Below are 25,789 nucleotides of genomic sequence, written 5' to 3'. Positions count from 1 at the left end.
CGACATTGAAATTGAAAGAGTTACTGTATAACTTGTTTCGTTTTGTGATTGATACGAGGTCTATTGTTGAGCTCGGTTGGTTTAGTGGAAAATGATTTCTCGACCAATGTTTCCCATTTCACCCCAACTCCCCTCCGATGTGTTTAAGTGTGTATGGGTGAGTGTATGAGTGGGTGTGAGTTTGTGAGTGTGTGTTTATGAGTATGAAAGTATGTATATGAGTTTGAGTGTGTTTATATGAGTGTGTAAGTGTGAGTGTGTTTAAAAATTATGCTGGGCCGGGTTGGCGCACATTTAAATGTAGAACCAACATTTAATGTGAAAACTATTCTCTTGGATCATTGTAATACATGAATGCAAGAAAAAAAACAAGTTATTTTTCTCAGCGAGAGAAATGAAATGTCTTAAAAGTTGTTGTAACAAGTGATATCATAAATTGAACATGTACTACAAGAAAATAAGTTAAATGTTTCTGCGATTTACTCTAATTAATAATCAACAAAGACCTAATTTTGTGACCATAACGGTATACAAACAACAAATTCTGCCCGCGGTCGTCTAATTTGAACTTTGACCGGTTACCCTTAGCCAGTCCGCGAAGTGGCCGACCATTTTGCGAAATCAAGACTTAATTTTGAACTTAGTTCAGTCAATAGGATGCGTACATTGGCCGACCAGTCCGTGCATTAACCCACTTCGGGCTTTGACCGTAACATATACACATACATACTAATGTACCCATGTGACAAATGCCCATGTGACGATTGGGTGGGGTGATTGTAAAACTCGGCTACACATGCGTGACGTCATTTTTGAACGACCTCTGGTATCAGGCAACAAATATTGAAGTCTGTTCTCCGCATTTAAAACTTTGGCAAACTGTTCAAGGAGCATAATCGGCACTCGTGTAGTGAGAAGCTTCACTCGATTGTCGACTTACCTCCCTTGTTTTTAACAAGCCGAAAAACAATCCGAAACAATAACATAACGTCAATACCTGACCACTTTCTAGATACACCCCCTTCCCCCCCACACAGGTGTTACATTACTAACCGACTTAAAGTTTCTTGTAAGTGAAGGAAATATGTTTCTTTACTAATAATCAATTCATTACTACTCAGTCATTACCAGGACTATCTAACTGCCATTATAGAATTCCCGTGTATTGATAACCACATTCAAACTCAATATTAAATATATGGTTGGAGAAGAACAAAAATTAACGACTTTCAAAATAAGTGTATTGACTTTCAAAATAAGTGTACGCAACATCTTTAGCATAGTAACCAAATGCGGAAGTGACATATTTCAAAGGCAGGGTATAAAAGGTTGGGTTAGGGAAGTTTGGGGACCGTGTTAGTCATCAATGACAGATGTATGTTGTGTAACACTTTATATCAAACTACCTAAGTCTCAACTTTACATCAAACTAATTAGGACATAAGATGAATTCAACTTTTTTTTATCATCAAGGTGAATATACAGTCATACAGAGACAGAAAAACATCTCACTCACATAAAGTATGGGACAGAAACGATTCAGACTGAATATAATTGAATATAATGATGTCTAGCTATTGACAATGATATTTAATGTATGGTAGAGCATTAACAAAGCTTAATTCAGTTACACAGAAAACACAAGAAAATATAAGAAAAATATAATAAATTAACAGATCATTCATCTAATTTGTATTAAGATCTTGGTTGGTAACATAGTAAGTAAACAGAAATTAAATAAACAGCTTATAAAACTTTTGGTCTCTCTAGAATAACAAAGTTGGGAGTCATACAATTTGTATGGCATCTTGAGGTGCTGATTATTCATGATAATAATTAGAATAATTATAATAACATAGATGGCATGAAGCCCATTTAAAAGAAAAACACTAAAGTATTACACAAGGCTTAAGTACCAAGTACATCTAATGATGTTAAGTCATCAGTCCAATTAGTTGTACCAAAAATATGTTCTGTAGGTAATGACATACCAAACCATACAAATACACACAAAAAAATTATCATGTATACTGAAATGACTAAAACAGGTTAAATAATCATACCGATAACAAAATATTCAAGACAAGTGACATGTGTAATATGTAAATATAGCAACTTTCACAGTGGTATAAAGATTTTTATTTTAGGCACTTAATACATTTTATAATAATACAAAACAAGTGCAATTCATTACAAAAAAAAGAGGAGATAATGACTCTTTTTTGTAATCAAAACATTCAACAAAACAAGTTTTTTATAGTATGTTCAAAAAACAAATTAAACACATTAAAATTGCCATTTATTTTATATGTGATTCACCATTTGAGCTTACACAAGGGAAAAGTCTCATTTTTAATTTTATCCTTTATAAACAAAAACCCATCCCAAACATGTAGAAGAGTAGTTAAGAATGCATATAATAAAAAATAATTAATATTTAAGGTATAGATGGTTAAGTGTACACAACACAGTATAAATATATAAAAATTTTGTGAGTAGATTTAAAGCAGAAAACATAAATTTTTTTGAAGACCACACAGGATGAACCACAGATGTCCATTTTTTGACATTTTTGAGTTAGTGCCATATTTATGCAGTAGTAGTGTATATCTATCATAATTAATAATATGAAAGCGTAAAACCACCTCAATCCTCTCATTATTTATCCCACAATAGAACAGCAAAGGATCTCAAACACAAAACCCCATTTTTCACAAAAGTAGAAAACTGACAATTGTGGTTTATCCCCTGTGGTCTTCATTTGTAAACATGAATACATGAACAAAATGTGTAGATATTGGCACTTCAACAAAGCATATTATAGGTTACATCAGAAGCAACTTTCCAAATAACAAGCTTAAAGCATTCAATTAATATTAATAGAGAACAATTTTAAATGGACCAGAATATGGTGAGCAACTTGTAAGTAGTAGTTAACATTAAAATATTTGTAAACCTCAGCACATCATCAAGAACATAAGCTTATCAAAAGTAAGACAATATCCCAGGCAAGTTTCCACCTCAACATAACAAAATTTGGTGAGTAGCTTTAAGGCAAACTCTACTGCTACACATCAACATGAACATTAGCTTAACAAAAGTAAGACAACATCCCAGGCAGGTTTTCATATCAACATAACAAAATTTGGTGAGCAGCTTTGAGGCAAACTCTACTGCTACTGGCATACCAAGCCTAGCTGCTCAATGCTCCTCTCTCGCATGATGTACTTCTGTACTTTGCCACTGACTGTCTTTGGGTAGTCCTCCACAAATATAACATAATGGGGGATTTTGTACCTTGCCATCTGATATTAAAAATTATGTCTTAATAATTCATTAATAAATATTTAAAACAAGAACGTATGATTCAACATTATCCTTTCTGTTATCACTGCTTTGACATTCAACCAATTTTAGAGTGTGGTCTTTTGAAATTGTGTTTTTACAAGTAAACCTTTAGAATAAGAATAAGCTTATTGAAAATAGAAGGTAAAAGTAAGAATGCTGACATACCTTATCCTTACAAAACTCTTTTACTTCCTGCTCAGTGAGCGTCATGTCTGTTTTTGGTACAATCCATGCACACACCTGTTCCCCTAGTCGTGTGTCCGGTACACCAATGACCTCAATAAAGTAATATAACACATGAATTATCAGGTACACCAATGACCTAAACAAAGTAATATAACACCTGAATTATCAGGTACACCAATCACCTAAACAAAGTAATATAACACATGAATTATCAGGTAAACAAATCACCTAAACAAAGTAGTATAACACATGAATTATCAGGTTAACAAATCAACTAAAGAAAGTGGTATAACACCTGAATTATCAGGTACACCAATCACCTAAAGAAAGTAGTGTAACACCTGAGTTGTCACATCATTCAAAAAATATATTATAAACCCTTTACAGGCCTATGTGCCTGTGGTCGTCCGAAAAATTATTTTTAAAAAGTGCTGTGGTTGAAAAATGTGTCGTCTTTTCGCCCGGCCATAAGGGAAGTAAAATAGTTATGGTGACAGGCCAGTAAATGGTTAAAGTTGAATTTAATCATATATAAATAAGAAATAATCTTTTCCCTTACGGGGCTGCGATAAACAAGCAATAAACAATTAAAGAAACATTTTAAAAGAGTGACTACAGGGCAGATGAACTCACTTGTACATCCTTGATCTTGGGATGCTTGTACAGGATTTGTTCAATCTCCAAGGGGTAAATGTTTTCTCCACCACGGATCAGCATGTCCTTGATGCGTCCTGATATTTTACAGTATCCTTCTTCTGTCATGATGGCCAGGTCTCTGGGGGTGAGAAAAAAAATAATGAACAAATAATGTCAGAGAAAAAAATAACATACTGACCTAATATTGTCAAAGAAAAAATGTCATTAAAAAAGTGAAAAGGTAAAAAAAAAGTTTGGCTGACTACACAACCGAGGTTAAGAAAGTAGGATAGTCAGGAATGAAATGGGATTTAAGCTTTACAAGGTCTCATGTACTTATAAATGTAAATAATCATAAAGGTTTTATAGTAATACCTAACACATACATAAATAAGAATGTAAACTCTCACCCTGTGTGGTACCACTGGTCAGGAGTTATCACATCTTTTGTCTTCTCTGGATCCTTCCAGTATCCCAGCATTGTGCTTGACCCTCTAGTACACAGCTCACCAGATGTTCCTATGGGAACTATTCTCCCCTCAGTGTCCACGATCTTAACCTACAAAGTTTATTTACTACTGAAACCATCATTCTTTTAATTTCTTCTTTAGTTTTAATCCAGTTACTATTTTTTAAAATTGTTGACAAATATAAATTTGATATTTATAAATCAAGAAACATACAGTATAAATGTTTAATTTTTTTTATAAGTACTAATGTCACATTCATTTATCCATTCATTCCAAGCATTAAAAATGTAAATCAGATATAAAGGTAATGATGGCAGATAAAAATACAGCTCATGTTTCAATCAAGTTGTTGCATGAACATCACAAATGTATACTATATGTCTTAAAATAGATATCTATCACAGCTCATGTGCTCATTATCAAAAAGTTTAGTTAAGGTAAATTTTAGCATGGTTTATTTATTTATTTTAATATAAATATTGTGGTTAATGGAGCTTCAACACAGAATTCAGCTAATGTTTATTGTTTGCAGTATTACTTTCATGCTTAGTTAAGGAATACTGGTATATAAAAGATAAATATGTAAATATAAAACATGAAAGAGATAAGAAATGTACACCATGACCAAATGAAGCCAGGGTTAATTCCCTTCACCGCCTCACCTCTTGGTGGTCCAAAACTTTACCAACAGTTGAAACCCTCTTATCAAACGAGCATTCTCCTGTTGATTGCAATGTGACCGGACTGGTTTCAGTGGACCCATAACACACCTTACAAATACAACATGGAAACAGATCTCAGCTTATAGTACTACATTTTTAAAATGTTAAAAATTAAATGATAATGTACGCAATTTCTTTAAATGTAGGTAGGTAATCAGAATTTTTTTTTTACTAACAGTGATTTTATGTATTTTAAGTTTTTCAAGCACTGCTTTCATCGTCTCAATAGGGCATGGTGAGCCAGCCATGATTCCGGTTACTAGACTGGACGTGTCCGTTTTTTCACATAAGGGATGATTTAAGATGTCAATGATCATGGTGGGAACACCATATAAAGAGGTGCACCTAAAATTAAAAAATTATAAAACTTTAAACTGATCAAAGAGAAAAGAATTTCAAGGGAAGTAATTAAATTGCAAATGCAAAATATATTTTAATTTTTAAAATTACAATAATTTGACAACTTTAAAAATTTGCTGGACATTTGTACTAGATATTTTATAATACAAAACTATAAGCTAATCAGCGTTAAAGTGCTAGACCGCTAACCCAAAAGTTCAGGTAAGTAGAATGTCCATGAGTCCACCCAACTCTGATGGGTACCTAACTCAAGTTAGGGAAAGTAAAGGCGCTGGACATAGTGATGACCACTCTATCCCTACATATGCTGAGGTAACTGAAACAGGTGAACTACTTCACTTGCCCCATGAACCTTCAAGGTTCAAAAGAGAACTTAACTAAGATACAATTGGCTGAACCTAGTGGAAAAGATGTACATTTAAGATTGTAACCATCACCTTAGGCTCTATGTAAGTTATGACAATAGAAAGTTGCCCTTACTTGACAAACATCCAATCTACACTACACTACTTAATCATAAATATAATTCCTGCTTGAAATAAACTTTTACCTGAATTCTTCTATAGACTTCAGTACAGTGGGTACATCAAAAACTTGTGATGGCCACACACATGTTGCTCCATGTGTAATGCTCTGCAAACAGGCCATCACCATACCAAAGCAGTGGTACAGTGGGACAGGCACACATATAACAGCATCCTGCAGCAAAGAAATAAGTGTCCTTTTCATTTACAATTCATAAGAAGTAAATAAATAATAAATAATTAGGCCCCAATTGCAATAATGTATGCTTTATAAAGTATGATTATAAATACTTGAATAAATTAATTTAACAGCGTGTAGCTAAATTAAAATCCTAAAAAAAATTATTTTTAAAAGTAAAAACAACAGAAACTGTCACTGCAACAACAATGTTGAAAGACCATCCTTCTGCTGTTAAATTTTTATTTTGCTACAGCGTTCCTTACACTTCAGTTGATTTACTTACATGAACATGGTAGCCGCACCTTAGCCCAACAAAATAACTGTTGTTGACAATGTTATGATGGGTAAGAACTGCACCTTTAGGAGAGCCTGTTGTTCCCTAAATATTTAAAGTATTAAATAAATTTATATTCAAATATAGAAACTGAACCATAAAAGTATAGTTTCTAACAAAATGTATTTTAAAATATTTAAAAAATATTTTTTTTTTAATTATAAATATGGGTACAAGTTTTTGTTATCTAAATTTATCTATACAAAGCTAACCTAAAATATACTTAAAAGAAATTTTCTGCTTCAGACACACTATTCCATTTTAAAACAAGTAAGTTTCAAATGAGAACCAAACAAAAATCTTACGGAGGTAAACTGAATATTAACAGGGTCATCAAACTGAATCAGGTCTTGGGTATCCACAATATTCTGAATTTGTGAAGGTGTTGCTTGGTTAAGAACATCATCAAATAACAGGGTGCCTGGGTAATGTTTGGGACCCATGGTAATTATGTGCTTCATATTAGGTAGCCTGAAATGCATGTAAAGTTATTTTAAGTTTTCAAAATAAGACTTTGTCAAAAGTACTCAATATTGACTAAGTTTTTAACTAATATAGGACAGCGAATAATAATGATTTAATTACAATAACAATTGTGTTATAAAAAATGTAATAAATGTAAATATTAGCATACATTTTTTCAGAAAAAAAAAAACAAGTTTGGTTTAATATAGAAATTATGCTTTAAACATAAAACTAGTGTTAAAAATGAAAAACATAGTAAATTACTCTTTGGAGTTTATAGGGGCTCCTTGTGGCAAGGATGTCAATTCTGGAATAATCTCAGTTAACATTTGAACGTAGTTCTGAGACTTAAAACTGGGAGCAGTAACAATTCCTTTACACCCAGACTACATATAAATGGAAAATAGATAAAAACAAATTGTGTTTAAAAAAGAAACACCATTCAAACATATAAAATCTGCATGAGTTGTTTCCCCTGTAATTTTAGGTACTAAAATTCTTTACAACTAAACCTTATTAATAAGGCACATGGGGAAAAACACAAGGCTCTGATTTTATTTTTATCTTGGTAGATGATTACAAAAATTTGCTATTTCAACTTGATAAAGTTGGCAACCTACTTTTTTGCTAATAACTAACTACATTTTTAAAGTAATAAAACTCATTTTTACCTTTAATAAAGCATATTTTAGCTCATCTCTTTTGTAGGAGGGGTTAATGTTCACCTAAAAGAATTGTTAAAATAACTAAGTGAACACAAGAGTTAAAGAATATTATTGTTATTGGGGGAAAAATGAATAGCATTTAATAGATTAATTAGGTAAAATAATGTAAAATTGACAAAAAAATACTTGCTTTATTATAAACATTGTTTTAGAATAAAATAGGCCTACATACCAAAATAAAGCCTGCCCTTGCTGAAGCATATTGTGTTAGGACCCATTCTGCCGAATTGGGACCCAGGATTCCAAAACAATCTCCCCTTTGAATTCCAAGTGCTTGAAGACCTGCAGCCAACTTATCTGACTGTGAATGTTAGGTATACACACAGTTCTGATAACTACATTACTTTTGTTATATGTTATTTTAGCTTTAATGGTCATCCACTAGGTCTCACTAGAAGATGAAAATGTCTATGTGTATGTGAAAATTAAATTTGTTTTTAGTTCTAAAATTTAATATATTGGTTCATATTTAAAACACTAGCGTTACTCTTTTTACAAGGTTACAGATCAGGGCTATCTCAGAATTACAAGGATTGGGGTTAAGACATGGGTTAGGAAACTTTTTAAAAAAGCACAAGGAATGTATCATGCAAATTAAAAAATTAAAAATTGTACTACCTTTTCAAGTAGTTCCCCAAAGGTAAGTTTAACTCTGTCTTGAAAAAATACCATAGCATCTCTGTCAGGGCAAGATTCAACCATTGCCTGTAACTGCTTTCCTACTGTAATTCCAAGCAAAGGTATATTTGATGCCCCGTGAACATAACTCCATTTTAAATCAGATTTCAGAATTCTTGAGGAGATATGGAAAGATGCACTAAAAAATAAATAAATAAAAGCTTACTTAAGGCATAAGGGTAAGATATAATATACATACAAATTCATACAAGTATAATGTATAAGAAACCAAAAGCAGGTAATTTAATACTATTAATACACAGCAGCAAAAATTATCGCAGTTAAATTTAACTAGATCTAGATATAGGGGTCATCCATAAATGACGTCATGCTTTTTTTAACGATTTTTCCTCCCCCCCTCCCCTTCATGCTGTCATCTGGTGCTAGGGCCTTGTTGTGGCTTGGCAGCTTGTGTACCCTGACGACCCCCAGAGCTATACCAGCGGGAGTGTTAACTCCTGGCAGGTTTAACCAAGCTGGGAAGGTCGGAGCGGGTAGGGGTCAAACGAAAGCTTGCACCCCGGTCCTTCAGGTTGGGGGTTGAGCATAAGGTCAACAACCTTATATCGTAAAACAAATTACTCGCTACAGAAACGCAGACAAAGAGAAAAAGGCAGGAGGAGGAGAGGCAGACCAAGAAAGACCTGGAGACGTGACCAATGTTCCCTCTAAGCTGCACGGGTGCGCGGCCGTGCAGTAGTTTTGAGCTGCCGCGCAGTGATTTTGTAAAATAAATATATCCTTGTATAAGACTTTTAGAACACCGCGCACAGAAAATACATTTTGTACACTAGCTTTACCCTCTTAGAGGGAACGTTGGACGTGACCTGGAAGAAGACACCAAGAAGATTGGATACACCTGGGGACAGTTGGAGAGACTAGCCCAGGACAGAGATGCCTGGAGAGCTCTTGTCAGCGGCCTATGTCCCAGTAGGGACGACAGGCAAACCTAACCTAACCTCCCCTCCATCACACATCGTTACAAAAAGCAAGATCCCCCCCCCCCTAAAATGACATCACACCTCAGTCTACAACCCCCCTCAATTATTGAATTTTTCTTAAAACATCGATATTTTTTCAAAATCTTGTCAGAACTATTTCAACATAGTCTTTTGATCAATTCCTATTACAATTTATCAAAACCGTTTTGTAAAACGCGAAATAACTGCTAAAACTCGTTTTCTAACATTGCTTTTTTATAATGCAAAAGTGTGACGTCATGTGACCCTCCCCCCCCCCCCCCTCATCACACAGCATCACAAAATTACAGACCCCCCCTCCCCCCTACGAGTGTGACGTCATTTATGGACGACCCCATATCACTAATTTTGATCATTAAAAAAAAAAAACCCTGCCACTTCTTTTCATTTCTGAAATCTAGGAGAGAGTGCCATAGTGCATAGAGCCAGACTAAAGAGAGGGCTACCTGACTTAGAAGTTAGACGTAGCCTAGGATCTAACACTCATGTACTCTTGTCTTAATCTTCTTGACTATGATAATAATAGACTATTGATTGACTATAGTATAGTATAATTAATATAGATCCAGTAGCAGAACTTGAAAAAAAGGGCCACCCTGCAAAAAAATTGTTTAGCCCCCCTCCCCCCATATATATATATATATATATATATATATATATATATATATATATATATATATATATATATATATATATATATATATATATATATATATATAATTAAAACAATTTACAACAACATGTCATGTGTGTAAGTGCATTAGTGTGTTTTGCAGATCAGTTTTCTTTTATCTTTGCAATAAGACCTCTTAAACACAAGTCGGTCAAAAGAATAAAAAACATGAAAGCTTAGTATAAGTAATGGTGTCTCACGTTATGTTTATTTTTATGTTTTTTTTTTATTTATATAATTAATTTTAAAAACATTTCCTTTTTATCCAATATAATTCTTTAGTAAGTACTTTATAAAAAAATAACAATTAGGCCTAAGAGAAGTAATTGCTTTTTAATTTGTTTAATACAAATCTATTTGACTATTTAAAAAAGGGAAATAAGTCATGCAAGTGGTTTGAACGTTTGCTTATTTTTGATAAGTTTGATTGTAGGCTTTCACAACAATGGTTTAAAAACAAAGGAAAAAATAATATACCAGAGCTTGTGATGGTGTCTATAGATTACTATAGAATAAAGAGAATCCAACAGCTACAGTAATTATTTTACAAAACAACTATCAAGTAAAAAATGCAAGAGAATTAAAAAATTTTAACTAAAAAAATGTATTATCATAATACATTTTTTTAGTTAGTAATAATACTATTATGATATTATGATCAGCTGTGGGCCCCCCCCAAAGCTGTGGCCCCCCCCCCCCCCCCCCCCCCCCCCCCCCGTGAGTAGAGACTAAGACTAAGAGAGTGATAGACCCTAGGTCCTAGACTTGGCCTTGTATACTAGACTCAAGTACTCTAGACTAATCTAGATTTACAAACACGTCGTTACTGCTTACACTTACTTACTAGATCTAGACTAGATCTGCTTAGGCTACCAACCAATGCACCGTAAACCCCAATGCACTTACCAACGATGACTCCAACTCCAATGAGATTTTTGTATTGCCTTCGAGAAAGCAAAACCTTTTTTTAAATGCTGTGCAAACTTAATGTGTGACATTTTTTTTAAAATCTAGATTAAGCACAAGTAGATAACCTAGATCAGTAACATTAAAATCTAGATCTAAAACAGAACCTAAATCAAATCTAGATCTAGATAAAACTAGATGATCTCTCTACTATCTCTAGTCTAGGTAAAACTGTAGCAGTCAGGACTTTATAACTGAACAAAAGAAAACACCCAATGACCTGTAACCTTCGACCTAATTGTTAACTTTACTTTAGAACCATTAGGCCTAGCCAGCTTAAAATTTTGAATCCTAGCCAAATAGAATAGAATCCCATGTCACCCCATTAACCAGAGTTTCTTCCAGGCATCACTTCGGAGAGCCCCCGTCCAACCCCCCCCCCCCCCGAAGGAAATGGAATTTACATAGAGAATATATGCGTTTACAGTGTCCGCACCCCCCTTCCCCCCACGAGGTTGTCAGTTCAGTGTATAATTAAAGTAAAGGTTAATTATGGTTAACTTATTGTGAAACTCTAGGGTACCTAAGGATTTTGCATCCGTCATTAGCAGTGGCGTAGCGAGGTCGGGTGTCACCGGTGCGGCACTTAATGGTGTCACACCACACCCCCCCCCCACCCCGAGGCGTAGCGACCCTTCCCGGGGACAAACTTTCAAATTTTCGATTTGCACCCCACCTCAAACTTTCGATTTGCACCCCCCCCCCCCTCAGGTTTTTCTCTATATATTTTGCTATTTTTTGCCTTGGTGTCACCCCCCCCCCCCTAAATGGTGTCACCCGGTGCGGTCCGCACCCCCCGCCCCCCCCCCCCCCCCCTCGCTACGCCCCGGGTCATTAGTCAGTGTTATCATAGATTTATATGTGACAGGACTAACGATAGAATGAGACAATGAATAAGAAAAGAATGTTTAGGCCTAGAGGTTAATTTGTAATGATGATAGGCGATATGTTTCGAGAGTTTTTGCTATTGTTTTATTAAGCTTGATAAAATGTGTGTAGTGTGAGTGTGACGCGATGAATACGGAATGACATAGTAGACAAAACTTTTAAAAGGAAGAATGAGTATGATGCGGTCTTCATCTATAAAAATAGTTACAGTACAACTTGTATAGTTTACAGGTATTATCACCGACCCCATTAAAGTCAAATTGCCTTGTTTGGTAGCCCATATGACTGGCGGTAACATGTTGGCGCACTATTATTGTTTCCAAACCAGTGGCGTCATTGTGTAGGGTGTCACTGCCATCCAGTGCGATAACTGAATGTGTCAGCAACCCCCTCAACAATTATGCTTTTGGTTTTTTTATTGTAATTTCAATTGATTAAAACATCATTTTAACTTTGCCCTTGCCTCGTGAAGCCACTGTTCCAAACTCAAGGTATATTGCATAAAGTAAAGAGGAGGCGCTGAGGCGACTTTCGGATGCTTATTCAGCTTAAACCCTGAAATACAAAATTCCGAACTATTTGTACCCACAAGTCCTAGCATATTTAGATCTGATCTACTGTGGCGTGTTATAGAAATTAACGCGTCGCACGCATTTCGTTTAAGTCTTCTCTAAACCTAGTGAAATGCCCGGAAAAAATTAACGTACCACATCTTTATCATTCTGTAGTAGTAACTGCATACTTGCTTTTTACTTTTTTTACGGCATCTCATATTACTTCTAAAGCATCAAAGACATGTCTTTTCCGCCCAAGGCTATATAAATAGTGACTATCAGAGTTTCTTCCAGGCATCTCTTCGGGGGGGCTTAGCCCCCCCCCCCCCCCCCGAAATTTTTTTACCGCCCCCCGAACGAAATGAAATTTATATAATTTATATAGAAAATATATACTTTTAACAGTGTCCGCCCCCCCGAAGAAAGTTTACCGCCCCCCCCCCCCCCGAAGATTTCAAGTGCCCCCACGGAGAAAAATGTCTGGAAGAAACACTGGTGACTATAGCTGATTATAGTCTCATAAGTGTGGCATCAGCATTGAGTTTCGTTGTCTATATTTATAAAATTCTTGGGGTTTCTTGCTCAGCGTCTATCTGTCTGCTGACGAAGGTTAACTGATGTCCGGGTCGTTCCGTCTCATTTCTCTTTCACCAAACAACGTTCTGGTCAGTGTTTCTTCCAGGCATCTCTTCGGGGGAAGGGGTGGGGGGGGGGGGGGGGGGGGTGGGGTGGGGTGGAAGGAAGAGTATACCGCCACCCCCCCCCCCCAAACCCGAACGAAATGGAATTTATATAGAAAATGTATACTTTTAACAGTGTGTCGTCGTCCCCCCCGTCCCCCCCCCGGAAATTTTAGTGCGCCGATTAGTTGGCCGATCCTCAAGCAAGACGAAATGGCTATTCCATTATTTTCTGCATCTTTATGGACGTTAAACACAAACCTAATGCAAAGTAATATGTAATATATTTCTTCAGCATCTGCTTTAGTCTGCATGGTTATTAATGACCAAACTGGTTACCTCACATATATTCCTAAAACTACGTAGGCTTATATATATATATATATATATATATATATATATATATATATATATATATATATATATATATATATATATATATATATATATATATATATATATATATATATATATATATATATATATATATATATATATATATACGTAAGAATAAATGTTTTTTTTGCCAGTTAATTAATGGTTGATTAAAGTTTAAACAACATATTTTAAGTACACAATGAAAATAATGACAAGGGGGGGGGGTGGAGCATAGGACTCCATTACGTAAACTATAGAGAAAAGAATGCAGCTGTATTAACGACCGTCTATATAGATCAGGGGTCTCCAAACTTTTCAGTCCGAGGGCTGCACTAACTATCAAATTTCAGTTCAGGTGCCACTTTCTTCTTGGCATGTCTTTAATTTTTCTGCAGCCATCGCCAACAAACGTTCTTTGCCGTGGACAAAAATATCTCCGCGGGCCGGATAAGAGGACCTCGCGGGCCGCATACGGCCCGCGGGCCGTAGTTTGGAGACCCCTGATATAGATAAACAGCATTAGTATTAAATGTGAACAGTTTAAAGCTTTAACAGAAAAGGGGAGTGGGGGTGACACCCGGACGAAACAGAAAGAGAAAAAATATTTGATGAGAATTTTTAGATTAACTAACCATTGCCCGGAAAGTTTCTATTTATCTCTCCCCCCTCCCCATGTGTCCCAGAGCAAAATGTCTGTCAGAAACTCTGGTCGTATATATTAAGTTTACGCTATTGTTAGCCTTTTCCGATATTGTTGGTCTATTGTTCCTCTGTGTGTGGCGGGGATAGGGTCTTGTAAGTTGTGTGCTACTCACTTTAAAAAAAATGCTATAAGGCAAAAAAATCCCAGTAAAACAATCAGTGTGTAAAGAAAAGGTAACTTTTTAATAGTACCCCTAAACTAATTATTATATACATTTTTTAACAATATATAATATAAGAATATTATATGTAGACTAACTTATTGTTTATCTGAAACTTTTTGTAGAATTTCTAGCTATAAAGGCTAATTTCTAATGGATTCTTTCTAGGTTTCACCGCCTGTATAATACAGCAGCAACTGTGAGTAGCGGGCACAAATACTAATGGTGAGAATTTTTTATGATAATATAACCAATACTTATCTCTTCCTTTTCTAGAATAAAAATGAATAAATATTTTTAGCTTAGATGAAAGATGTTCTAAAATAAAAACGCATCCTATATAATTGAAAAACATTTTTTAAATTCCGGATAGTGTGCTTATTATTTTTAGAAGCCTATCCCAGCGTACCTTCCCTTTGTGCGCCATTTTAAGAACATTGAGTTTAAGCGGAGAGAGTGAAACAGAAAGAATGGAAGACCAACAAAGCCAGAAAAAGGTGACCATCATAAAACATAAATTTTAAAAAAAAGGCTTAAGTTAGCATTCTAATCTAAGTAGTAAACTACAAACCAATTAGCGAACAGTCAGTGCTGAATTATTTTCTGTCAGTTTACCGGTACTTTAACAGAACATTTTGGCTTTTTAAAAATATCGTTTTTCCAGTTCTAGAATAAAGATTTAACCCAATTCCATGCTGCCTATAAAATAGCACAGACTAGACTCTAGATCTAAATGCTATATTTTTAGATTAGATCTGATCTATTTCAATATTCTAGCTAGATCTAGATGGATAATTGGCAATCAAAACTCGCTATTTTTTTTTACAATTCTAGGTCTAGTGCTGTGGGGTAATGTGTATTTTTCAGGCTTACAGTGGGGCTCTGTAAAAATGACAACTCAAAAATTTGAAATCTTTTTAACTAGGCCAAGATCTAGATTTCTATTTATTTTCATACTCAAGTTCTAAACATGGGTTAACTGGAGGAAAATATTTGCTTTCCATAAAGATCTATCCTTGGCCTTGATCTGCCTACCCAAGCCGAATTTATTTGAAGTGACTACTCGGAAAAAGATTTTTTGGCAGAAGATACAATGTAGATTTTCTTAATAAATCTAAAATTTACCTAATTTTCAATTTAAACATGACCCAATGATAGACACCCATATTTAATCAAGGCCGATTCTAGCCGGAATAAGATCGCATGCGCAGTAGAGAGAAACTAGGCTATGTTTTCGACGGTACTGCGCATGCGTGTTCGCGGCATTGTTTTGGATTGTATTGCGCATGCGTGTGTTTACAAACAAACCGCACCCGCTTAATTAACCTAGTTTGGTTTCGTTATTTATTATTATTTAACGTTTGGCCTAGACTACAATCACTGAATCAGAATTGTGTCAGCATAGTATAAGTGGGCTGAAATATATATACCTAGATATAGACTACTTGTGTAGAATACCACCGATGTAGTTTAACTTAACAACTGTTTGTTTCCTAACTGCAAACAAATTATTTTAGTGAAAACATTAACATAAAATGAATCTTTGTGACAATTCATTAGTATTAGACTAGTATCATTAGTCAGCAGCTACTGCTGCTTCAAATCTTTCAGTGATCAGTAACAAGATGTCACCTAACGGTGGTGTTTTGTTTGCGTAATATAATGACTGTCCATGCAAACTGATGTGGGGGGGGGGGGGGGCTTTTATAGCTTTATTATTAATTCTGTAATACGTGTTGCCAATAACCCAGATTTAGTTATCCTAACAAACAAGCATGTGGTTTTTTCACACCAAGTAGTTGAGTTAGAGAATTTCCCATACACTTGCATATAATAGTGTTTACATCTATTCTAAAAGTTTTAAAAAGTTGCCAATCCTAAAATATCCCACAGAAACTGAATAAATGTTAGTCAAGAAGACCAATATATGCAGTTGTTTAATATCTCAAAGACGATTTCTTATTTATATTTAAGGCTGCACTGCAAAAAAATATAAATCAAAAGCAAAGTATACTTGAAAATTGTAAGAATTTATTAAGTTTCAATGAAGGCAAGTTTACAAGGATGTGTTCAAATAAACAAGAAATAATGCCAAAGTGTATAATACAATTTACAGCAATAGTCATTTATGAAAATAAACAATGCAATCAAGAAAGATGTAAAGCTAAATCAAGCAAAAATATATATGCATTACAAACACTGTAATCATGTATGACTAAATATTGTAATAAACATTTGAAGGTAAAGTGACTACTGCAAGTGGTATGAAAAATTCAGTTTAAGAATTTAAAAAGGAACTTGAAAAATAAATGTATGACAATAAATAGCACGACAAGAAGGCATTAAAAAAGTAACCATAAAAAACCAAATGAATTAAGGTGCAGCAGAAACATAAAAAAAAACAACTTGCTAGGACAGGTGCCTTAGTAACTCCCTAAATAACAGGATACCCAGATGACCAGCTTAACAATACATAAAATTAAGTCCCTCATTTAACAATGTCTAATACAAAATAAGCAAACAAAAGAATCTAATCTATCACTAGATCTACCCTGAACACATACATCATGAAACCACCGCTTGCAACTATCACATGAAACCCAATTAGTTACACTACCTATCACTAAAGATTTATCAGGGTCACTCTTTCTACAATAGTTACATTTATTTTTTAACACCTTCCCTCCCCTCTTGGGCAAACCTATTGCTGTTGACCCATACCCCTTTGGTCTACCCCTTTTAGCTACTTTTAATGGAGGCTGAATTTTACTAAGATCCCCTGCTCCTAAACTTTCAGCTACACCTACTTCTACATCAGCTACACCTACTTCTACATGAGCTACACCTACTTCTACATGAGCTACACCTACTTCTCTCTCAGCTACACCTACTTCTCTCTCAGCTACACCTACTTCTCTCTCAGCTACACCTACTTCTCTCTCAGCTACACCTACTTCTCTCTCAGCTACACCTACTTCTCTCTCAGCTACACCTACTTCTCTCTCAGCTACACCTACTTCTCTCTCAGCTACACCTACTTCTCTCTCAGCTACACCTACTTCTACATCAGCTACACCTACTTCTATATCAGCTACACCTACTTCTACATGAGCTACACCTACTTCTATATCAGCTACACCTACTTCTACATGAGCTACACCTACTTCTATATCAGCTACACCTACTTCTACATGAGCTACACCTACTTCTATATCAGCTACACCTACTTCTACATGAGCTACACCTACTTCTATATCAGCTACACCAGTTCCTCTGTTGTCCCCAACCTCTGCCACAACATTAAACCTTTCCCCTTTACTAACCATCTCCTCAACCTTGCCTATCATCTCCAAATAATAATTCAAACTAGCTGTCCCTAACTCAACTAACTTATTTATCAACCTATCACAACTAGTTTTAGCTAATTTAAATTTTTCCCTCTTATCTAAAGCTGGAGTTCTCCACTCAAACCTATGCACTGCTACCTCTAAAGGGGGAGATTCTGACTGAGCGATGGATGGTACTAAACGATTGTAATCTAAATGCCACCTAGAAGCAAACTGGTGAATGCTCAAATCCCCTAAATTCAAAAAATCCCTAACTGCTAACAAATGTCTACATGGTAAAATCATATTCTGAAAAAATTTACAATTACAAGTATTATCCCTAACACTAACAGAAAAAAAACTATCACCCTTAGACACAGTGTGAGAATTCTCAAGAGCAGTGATGTCATGTTGCAATCTTTTGGTGTATTCTACTGTAACTAACTTAATGGCATATGGTGTGATGCTATCTTGTAAGTGTGAAAGTGGAGACAAATACTTCTTTGTGCGAGCTTTGAATTGTTTGTGTATGGTCTCTGAGAACTGGTTATCAATAAAAAAAAGTACTTTAGCAATGCATGCATCTAAATCTGTAGGGTGTGTGATTATTGATTTCAATTTCTGGTGGTATGATTCTAACCTATTGTTTGTTGTGTCTCCAAAATTTAAATGTTCTGCTCTCTTGAAAAGCACCCACCTGTCATGTAGGTGATCCCAATTAACTAAAAAATACTCTGCAAACTGGTCATCCAAGAGAAGGATTTGCTGTTTTAGGTTATCATAAGACATCTGGTCCTTGGCATAACATATTGCATCCAGCAACAGCAGAATTTTGAATTTTATGTCACTACTACACCTTAATTCTGAAACTTTTTTTTTAAATGCCTTCTTGACATGGAACAAACACAGTTCACAGATTGTGCCTGGAAACACCCTTTCAAGACTGGCAATCTCAGACAAGTCTTTATCTACCATAAAAGTTTTGATTTTACTCGAAGCTTCGTTATAGAGCCGAAATGTTTTGAAAATTGTGTCGTACATGGCAGCACTCTCGTTGCCAATGAGAGCAAAAGCCACCAACTGGGATAGACCCAGTCCATCGACCACTATAAAACTTATTAGTGGCATTCCACTGTTGTTTACACAATAAGTGCTGTCCAAGCACACATGCTCCGGAAATTTTGAAAAGGTTTCTCTCATGTTGCTAGACTGGAAAAAAAAATACTCCAACTCGTTTTTTGGATTTAAACCATAATCAGCAACAAGGCCAGCGTCACCCCTCCTCCGCTCTTCAATTAAATTCACCAGCATTTCGGCATCATTTCGTGTCTTTCCCGTCACACTGCTTAGTTTTTCCTAAAAAGATATAATAAAGACAAAAATAATTAACAGATGAAACTTTTTCATTGTGGAAAGAATTTCAGGACACACAAATGTTTTAGACACCAGAATCTTGTTTAACTTCCATTTTTAAATTTTAAAGAGGAAAACAATTTGCAGATTAAGCTATGAAATTAACTGCCCTCTGCATACAAACTTAGACTTGATTACAATATGAGGTTCAACAATTCCTTACCTCAGCTCTCGTTTTAGTCTTCAAATTCCACACATCTTTAGTTGTGACTGGCTTCCCAGTGGCTATATGGATCTCTTGCCGCACAACTTTTGTATCCACGCCGAGCCTGGTTAACTCACGGGCCATGGTCTTTTCTTCAGAGTTTAGCTGTCTGTTGAGCACATAGTGCTTGTAAAACTCAGGACCTATGATGAAACAAATAGTTCAATGTACTTTCGTTCTATACAAAAAAGCAATAAACAGAAATATTAAGTTTAATATACTAGTAACTGGTTTTATCTGCTTATTTAATGAAAGTACTGGGCTGACTGCTGCTCAGTCATGCAGAAGGCAATACATCATAGGGGCAACAGTAATACCCCTGCCACTGAACTGTTAGATACTAGATTGTTCTTAGATCTCAGCTGAACAGTGATATCACCTAATCTATGGGCCTTATGGTCCAGCATGGAGATCATAGAAGAACCATTATCACTGCTCTCCCATCAGATCAGTTCTCACCTCTGTAAGAGCGCTAACAATTGGGGGCTTGAGAAGGTTGAAACAAGGAATACAAGCAGATCTAGAAATCTATAATGTATTTTTTCAATCTCACTTACCAATTTCATGATTATGGGAGGCCACAAGTTGCTTGATAAACACACGAGTCCTCTCCTTGTTTAGAGTAGCATAGATTTTCCCAGGGCATCCAGATTTGACTGAGCTAAAAATTAAAAGAAAATTTATCCATTGATGATCATAAAAGAAGAAATGGTTCAAATTTTTTAAAAATTATCTAGATTCTAGATCTAGTATCTTTAGTAAATTTTTAGGACTTGATGAAAGATCTAGATTCTAGATCTAGAATAGACAATATCTAGATTCTAGATCTAGATAATCTAGAAGAATCCTAGATCTTCTAGATTCTACTTCTTTCTAGTGATCTAGATCTAGAAATCTAGATTGTTTTTTTTTTAAGATCTAGCGAGAATTTTTTAAAAGAACTATAAACTATTCGTTTAAATACTCACCCTGTCTTCCTTTTTCCTTCTCCCTCTGACTTGAAAGTGCCAGAATGAGTGCACTTATAGGTAAAATTGATGTATTTAAAGCACTCTGGATACCGTCTTTGACCGTCCTTTAAATTAGCGTTGGCCACACTCGTTAGCTTACAACCTTTCTTCACCATGGGCTGGAACTTTGTGTCACAATACACCTTGCAAGCGGCAAAGAAATCGTCCCAGGAGTTAAATTCTTGATTCAAAACGAAAGCCATTGAAGCGAATAAAGGAACCGGCGCGAAGAAGAATCTGTATTGTAGTGGAGTACAAAAGGGATTCAAATCCATTGTCACGACCGCTTTATAGGCCTTTGTACTAAAGAAGGTCAACGTACATGCGCAGTTTTACAGGCCATTGCGCATGCGCAGCTTTAAAGGTCGCTGCGCATGCGCAGAACGTATCTTATTCCGAACAGATTTTGGACTTGGAGACGCTAGGGCGAAAAATCTTATTCCGACTAGACACTTCGTTTAATCAATTAGGCACTAATTGAAGGTTTTTGTTCCTTTTAAACTAAATTAGGCCTACTTATTTTAATATTTATTGTCTCTCACTGCCATGCATGACACGCCTCTCCATGACAACCATACTTACGTTTGAAGCTAAAGAAAATCACAAATCCGTTTAGACTTTTTTAGTGGCCATGCACCCAGAGCTCCTCACTAGTGATCACCTAATAGCGGTCACGTGGTTTAAATAAATAAATTTGGTTGTCATTCAGAAGTCGTGTCTTATTTTAAAAAGTGCATGCAATATTTGATTTATTTTTTCATAGACTAATAACCCTAATAGTTCTACAACCTCCAATTCATTTTTGTACTCTCCAGGCTGATATTTGAAAAGTTCTAGGCCTATTAATTTTAATAACAGACTTTTAAATTTAGCCTTCATTCTCCAAAGCAAATTTTAAAATGCTTTTCTGGCATATTTAGCCCTTCCACTGATAGTATGTTTTTATAACGTGAAAACCCGCTGTTTTGCTTGTGATAAACATTTTTAAAAGTTAATTCTAAGGTCTCTGGAGCTAAGACGAAAAATCGTTGGAAGTCATGCAATCGGTCCATATGCCATATTGTTGTTAGCAACCAGCCATGCCTCCTAGGTAGCGAGCAATACTATACAAAGCCCAATAGTTCTGGGCATGCGCAGTGACCTTAATAGCGGCGCTAGAGTTAAGGTTAGGGATAGGGTATAGTTAAGGTTCTTCTGTTTGTAAACATATGCATGCGCAGTGCCATCAAAAACCTTGCAGCAAATGAAGGTGGTAGTTTTCTCTCCAATGTGCAAACATATCTTTTTCCGGCTAGAATCAGCCTAATTTATTTTTTAAACTGTCAGTATCCAAAATAGCATCATGTTCATAAATATTTCGCTCTGTTTTAGCATTCCTATTCATTCTTTTATTTTGGTTTTGTACAAAACCATATCATTGACATGGGTTAAAGAAATTAGTTCTTTGACCAGCACTTTGGGACTAAGCAATTAAATTATGCTTCCATAATGACCAGGATAGATATTGATTTTAAATGGCTTGTTTAAAAGCTAGAACCTTGGGTAAGCTAGTTAGAGAAGTGCATGACTAGCTTTTAAAGTTGCCATAATGTAGTCAATTGAAAAAACTAAAATGTTACAGTTCTGTAAGCCTATAACTAGAATTATCTCATGATATTCTAGTATCAGTGTAGGTAGGCCTATGTACATTATTAACCAATTAATGGGCTAATAAATCTAGATCTTCATAAAGTAGTTCTGCTGTTTTATCTGGTTTTTGATCGTTGAGTCATCTAGCGACATGAGACATTCTAGTTTTTGATAATAAACTTGTCTTATTCTTGATTTTAAAGACAAATAGGCCTTCATATAATGTACTATCTTCAATATGAACTACAAGAATTACTACTCTGTGTACTATATGAACATACTATATTATTGGAATATCAAAGCAAACATTGTAAACAAGACAAATATATTATTCTGGATTAGTGAAAGCTAGATTTCTAATGCTAGCAAATCTACTTATCCTAAAAATTAGGATACACCCCAATATAATCGCATATCTACCAAAATGCATCAGTAAATTACAAAAAAAAAAGTCTTGTTATTATAGGCCTAATATTATTTAGATATCACACATTTTTTATGTCTGCTTCATGATACTTCAGTTGTTTTTTAGCGCAATTTCCATTCTGGAGAATTGCGTTTATTAACCCATCATTTCTGGATGGATGGATGGATGTGTGTCCGTAGCTTTAAGTCGTATCTCCTCCTCAACGAAGCAATATCGATGACTAGTTCCAAAAGCAATTATGTTAAGCAAGTTACGAGGATGAACATAGGCCATAAAAATTACGGGTTTCTTTCATGAATTTCCCGGAAAAGCCAAAAAACCTAAAAAAAAAAGTAGTTTTTGGCCCATATCTCGGCAACCAGACCACTTAGTGACTTGAAACATGTACCAATCGATTCCTGCAATAATTTAGAACAATATTGCCGAAGAAAGTTTTCAAAAATATCCTTTCGTTCGGTCACAAACATTTTTTTGAATTAATTAAAATTTGGACAGAATTAGTAGGCATATTTTTCCAACCACACCACACGCGTCATCAGGTTCAATGGCTGCGTCATCACGTTCAGTAGGCGCGCAATGATTTTAGTCATGTAACTCTATTGTAAAAAAAACATGTAAAATACTGAAAAAAAAATTAATAAAAAACTTTTTAATAACTAACCAATGGTTTTACTAACCCTGCTCTTGATTTACGCTACGACAGAGCTATTTTTAGATAACATAAGGAAATTGCGCTTAAATGTCACTAGACTTTTTAATTAACTTGTTTACCTAGTAAGGAAGATAATGTATCTAATGTCCCAAATAAAAAACAATATGTTGAATTATGAATGGAAAGAAAGATAAAAGCATTCTATTATAAATAACACAATCATTTGAAGTATTCTGAGAAAATTTCATTTATAAAATAAAGGGATAATGAAACAATACTTTTTGGCATTTAGGCCTAACTAATAAAAGTAACTAATTTCTTATTTAAGACCTAAAGCTTTTTCTTAGTAACAAGCCTAGTTATGTCCGTGCTGGTCACCAGGTGGAATATATTGGTCAACTAACTTGCTTGTTTTATTTGAAGGCAATAAAGTAATGACTTGCTTTGAGGTTGAGTCTGCACTGCTCTTTAGAGACTATTTTTTTCACATATGTATTTATTAAATTTAGGCTATGTTTACTGCTTCTGTGACTGATAACAATGTCGTTTATTTCAGGAGGACCATAAAGAAAGTGAACACATTAATCTAAAAGTAACTGGTCAAGATGGTAGTGTAGTCCATTTTAAAATTAAGAAGAACACACCACTGCGAAAGTTAATGGGCGCTTATTGTAATAGAGCTGTAAGTATCACCTGTTTATTTTAGAAAAATAAAATAATCGGTTTAGATGCAGCTATGCAAGTTTTAATATTTTTGAGTCGTATTTTGTATTTTGTTGTTTTATCTTTGAAAGTAGCCTATGTGTAACTTAGCTTTTTTTCAACAGGGAATACAAACAGGAGTTGTAAGATTTAGATTTGATGGAAATCCTATAAATGATGAGGACACTCCAGCTATGGTGAGTGCTTGATGCTTAAACTATTCTTTTATTCAGGTTGTCATTTATATTTATCTACTTACTGGTACTTATTTTAATTAACCATTAATGGCTCATTCATTCTCCCTATACACCACCCTTGGTTTCCCAATGTAAGGAGCATAACTCTGTATGAACAAGTGAACCCTTTCACAAAATATTTATCTAAATCAATTTAATAATTAAGATAAAAACTACTGTTCAATGTTATTACAGTATTAAATAGAAAAAAATATATTCAATAGACATATAAAAATAAAAAGTAGGAGAAAATGCTCAAAAGGTCGTTTGGGGTATTCAACTTTGTTTATTTTTGTCTAAACGACCATGCATTGAATTTAACAGTTGTATATCAATTTGGTTATGTTTAAGATATATAATTCACAAAATACATGCCTAGATACGTTTTTAGGTATGTTTTTATTTTAAATTAACTAAAAATAGGACAGTTGAGTGGAAAATTTCAGGATGGAAAGAAATAACTAAAAAAGTATGCTGAAACTATCCAAATTCCCGTTTAGTTAAAAATTAGGATTTTTAGGCCAAATTTTAGTGAAACAAATTCAATTTTTTTTCTATGTGTATTGTTAGGCAGGCATTACAGGCTATCATGGTTTGCGGACGAAAGCAATATGGGTCATTAATGGTTAAGAAAGTACTTCAATCTATCCAAACCTGTGTTTTTCTGTTTATTTTCCGTCTTTTTCTCTAATAAAATAAGCTTTATTTTAACCTCTCCAATATTATTATATTGGTAAAGAACTTATTTCCAAACTTAATTATTTTTTATTTGTTATTGATAAAATAGGTTGACTGGTTTTTTACCCCTGTCCAATCGTGTGAATAGTGAATCACTTTGAAGTCCACCAACCCCACTCACACAAATAATCTTAAACTTTTCAGTTAAAATAGTTAGGAATATACAAACCCTATTTTAATGCAATCCTGACTTTTAAGATTTTCCAGAAAAAAATTACTTTAAAATAAATAAAATGTTTAACCATTTTGTATTTATTTCTATTTTTAGCTGGAAATGGAGGATGGAGATTCAATTGATGTTTTTCAACAACAGACGGGTGGTTGCTTGTCTCGGACATGGTAGAAGAAAGCTTGCAACACTAAATGACATTGGAATGGAAGTTAAATGCTGATTAAACTGGGGAAGTGTGTTGTACAGTGTAAAGATTTTCTCACATCCAAGCCAGCAAGGACATTTTTTTATTACATGTTAATTATGGTTAATGATGATGTAAAGACTTCAGCAAGGAAATTGAAAACAGCAGTTAACGCTTAAAGACATGAAGGTTCTTTATTCAACTGCCCCATATGGTTTGTGCTGAGCATTTTGTCTGTTACTATCATCCCATGTCATCTATCATTTTGTAAAATTCATTAATGTGTACATTTCATTTTGTTTTCCAATTTTGGCCCTAAATTTGTAGTTTACTGAGCTCTCATCTTTGGATCTTTCATCTTAATATAAACATTGTTATTTTAAGTTACTGTATGATTAGTCACTTTGTCATGACCAATAGTTACTTTTAAAAAAAATATAAGGAATTATCATTTTTGAAAAATAAAAGTTTAAATGTTATTTTC

The 25,789-nt window shown here is 34.7% G+C and overlaps 2 protein-coding genes across 3 annotated transcripts; one reads left to right on the top strand and one right to left on the bottom strand.

Moving 5' to 3' along the window:
• Positions 1–1,577: 1,577 nt before the first annotated feature.
• Positions 1,578–12,857, bottom strand: LOC131938556 (medium-chain acyl-CoA ligase ACSF2, mitochondrial). Its single transcript, XM_059296632.1, has 14 exons — positions 12,844–12,857; positions 8,570–8,768; positions 8,124–8,252; positions 7,898–7,951; positions 7,491–7,612; positions 7,067–7,232; positions 6,711–6,806; positions 6,273–6,421; positions 5,539–5,707; positions 5,303–5,410; positions 4,581–4,729; positions 4,168–4,309; positions 3,514–3,624; positions 1,578–3,305 (listed from the first exon to the last, which is right to left on the bottom strand). The coding sequence occupies exons 1-14, from the start codon at positions 12,855–12,857 to the stop codon at positions 3,177–3,179; spliced, it is 1,737 nt and encodes a 578-aa protein (XP_059152615.1). The 3' UTR covers positions 1,578–3,176.
• Positions 12,247–25,722, top strand: LOC131938542 (small ubiquitin-related modifier 3). Of its 2 annotated transcripts, XM_059296612.1 has the most exons (5): positions 12,247–12,367; positions 14,780–14,836; positions 23,830–23,955; positions 24,101–24,172; positions 25,218–25,722. In XM_059296612.1, exons 2-5 carry the CDS (start codon positions 14,834–14,836, stop codon positions 25,290–25,292), a joined length of 276 nt encoding a protein of 91 aa, XP_059152595.1. In that variant the 5' UTR covers positions 12,247–12,367; positions 14,780–14,833; the 3' UTR covers positions 25,293–25,722. The 2 variants fall into 2 exon arrangements, with proteins under 2 accessions (XP_059152595.1, XP_059152594.1); XM_059296611.1 differs by lacking the exons at positions 12,247–12,367; positions 14,780–14,836 and adding an exon at positions 15,003–15,108.
• Positions 25,723–25,789: the final 67 nt, after the last annotated feature.

The sequence above is a fragment of the Physella acuta genome, unplaced genomic scaffold (genome assembly GCF_028476545.2).
Source record: "Physella acuta isolate Inbredline_101_S28 unplaced genomic scaffold, ASM2847654v3 ptg000247l, whole genome shotgun sequence".
Lineage (NCBI taxonomy): Eukaryota > Metazoa > Mollusca > Gastropoda > Physidae > Physella > Physella acuta.
This window is presented reverse-complemented; position numbering and strand designations above follow the sequence as displayed.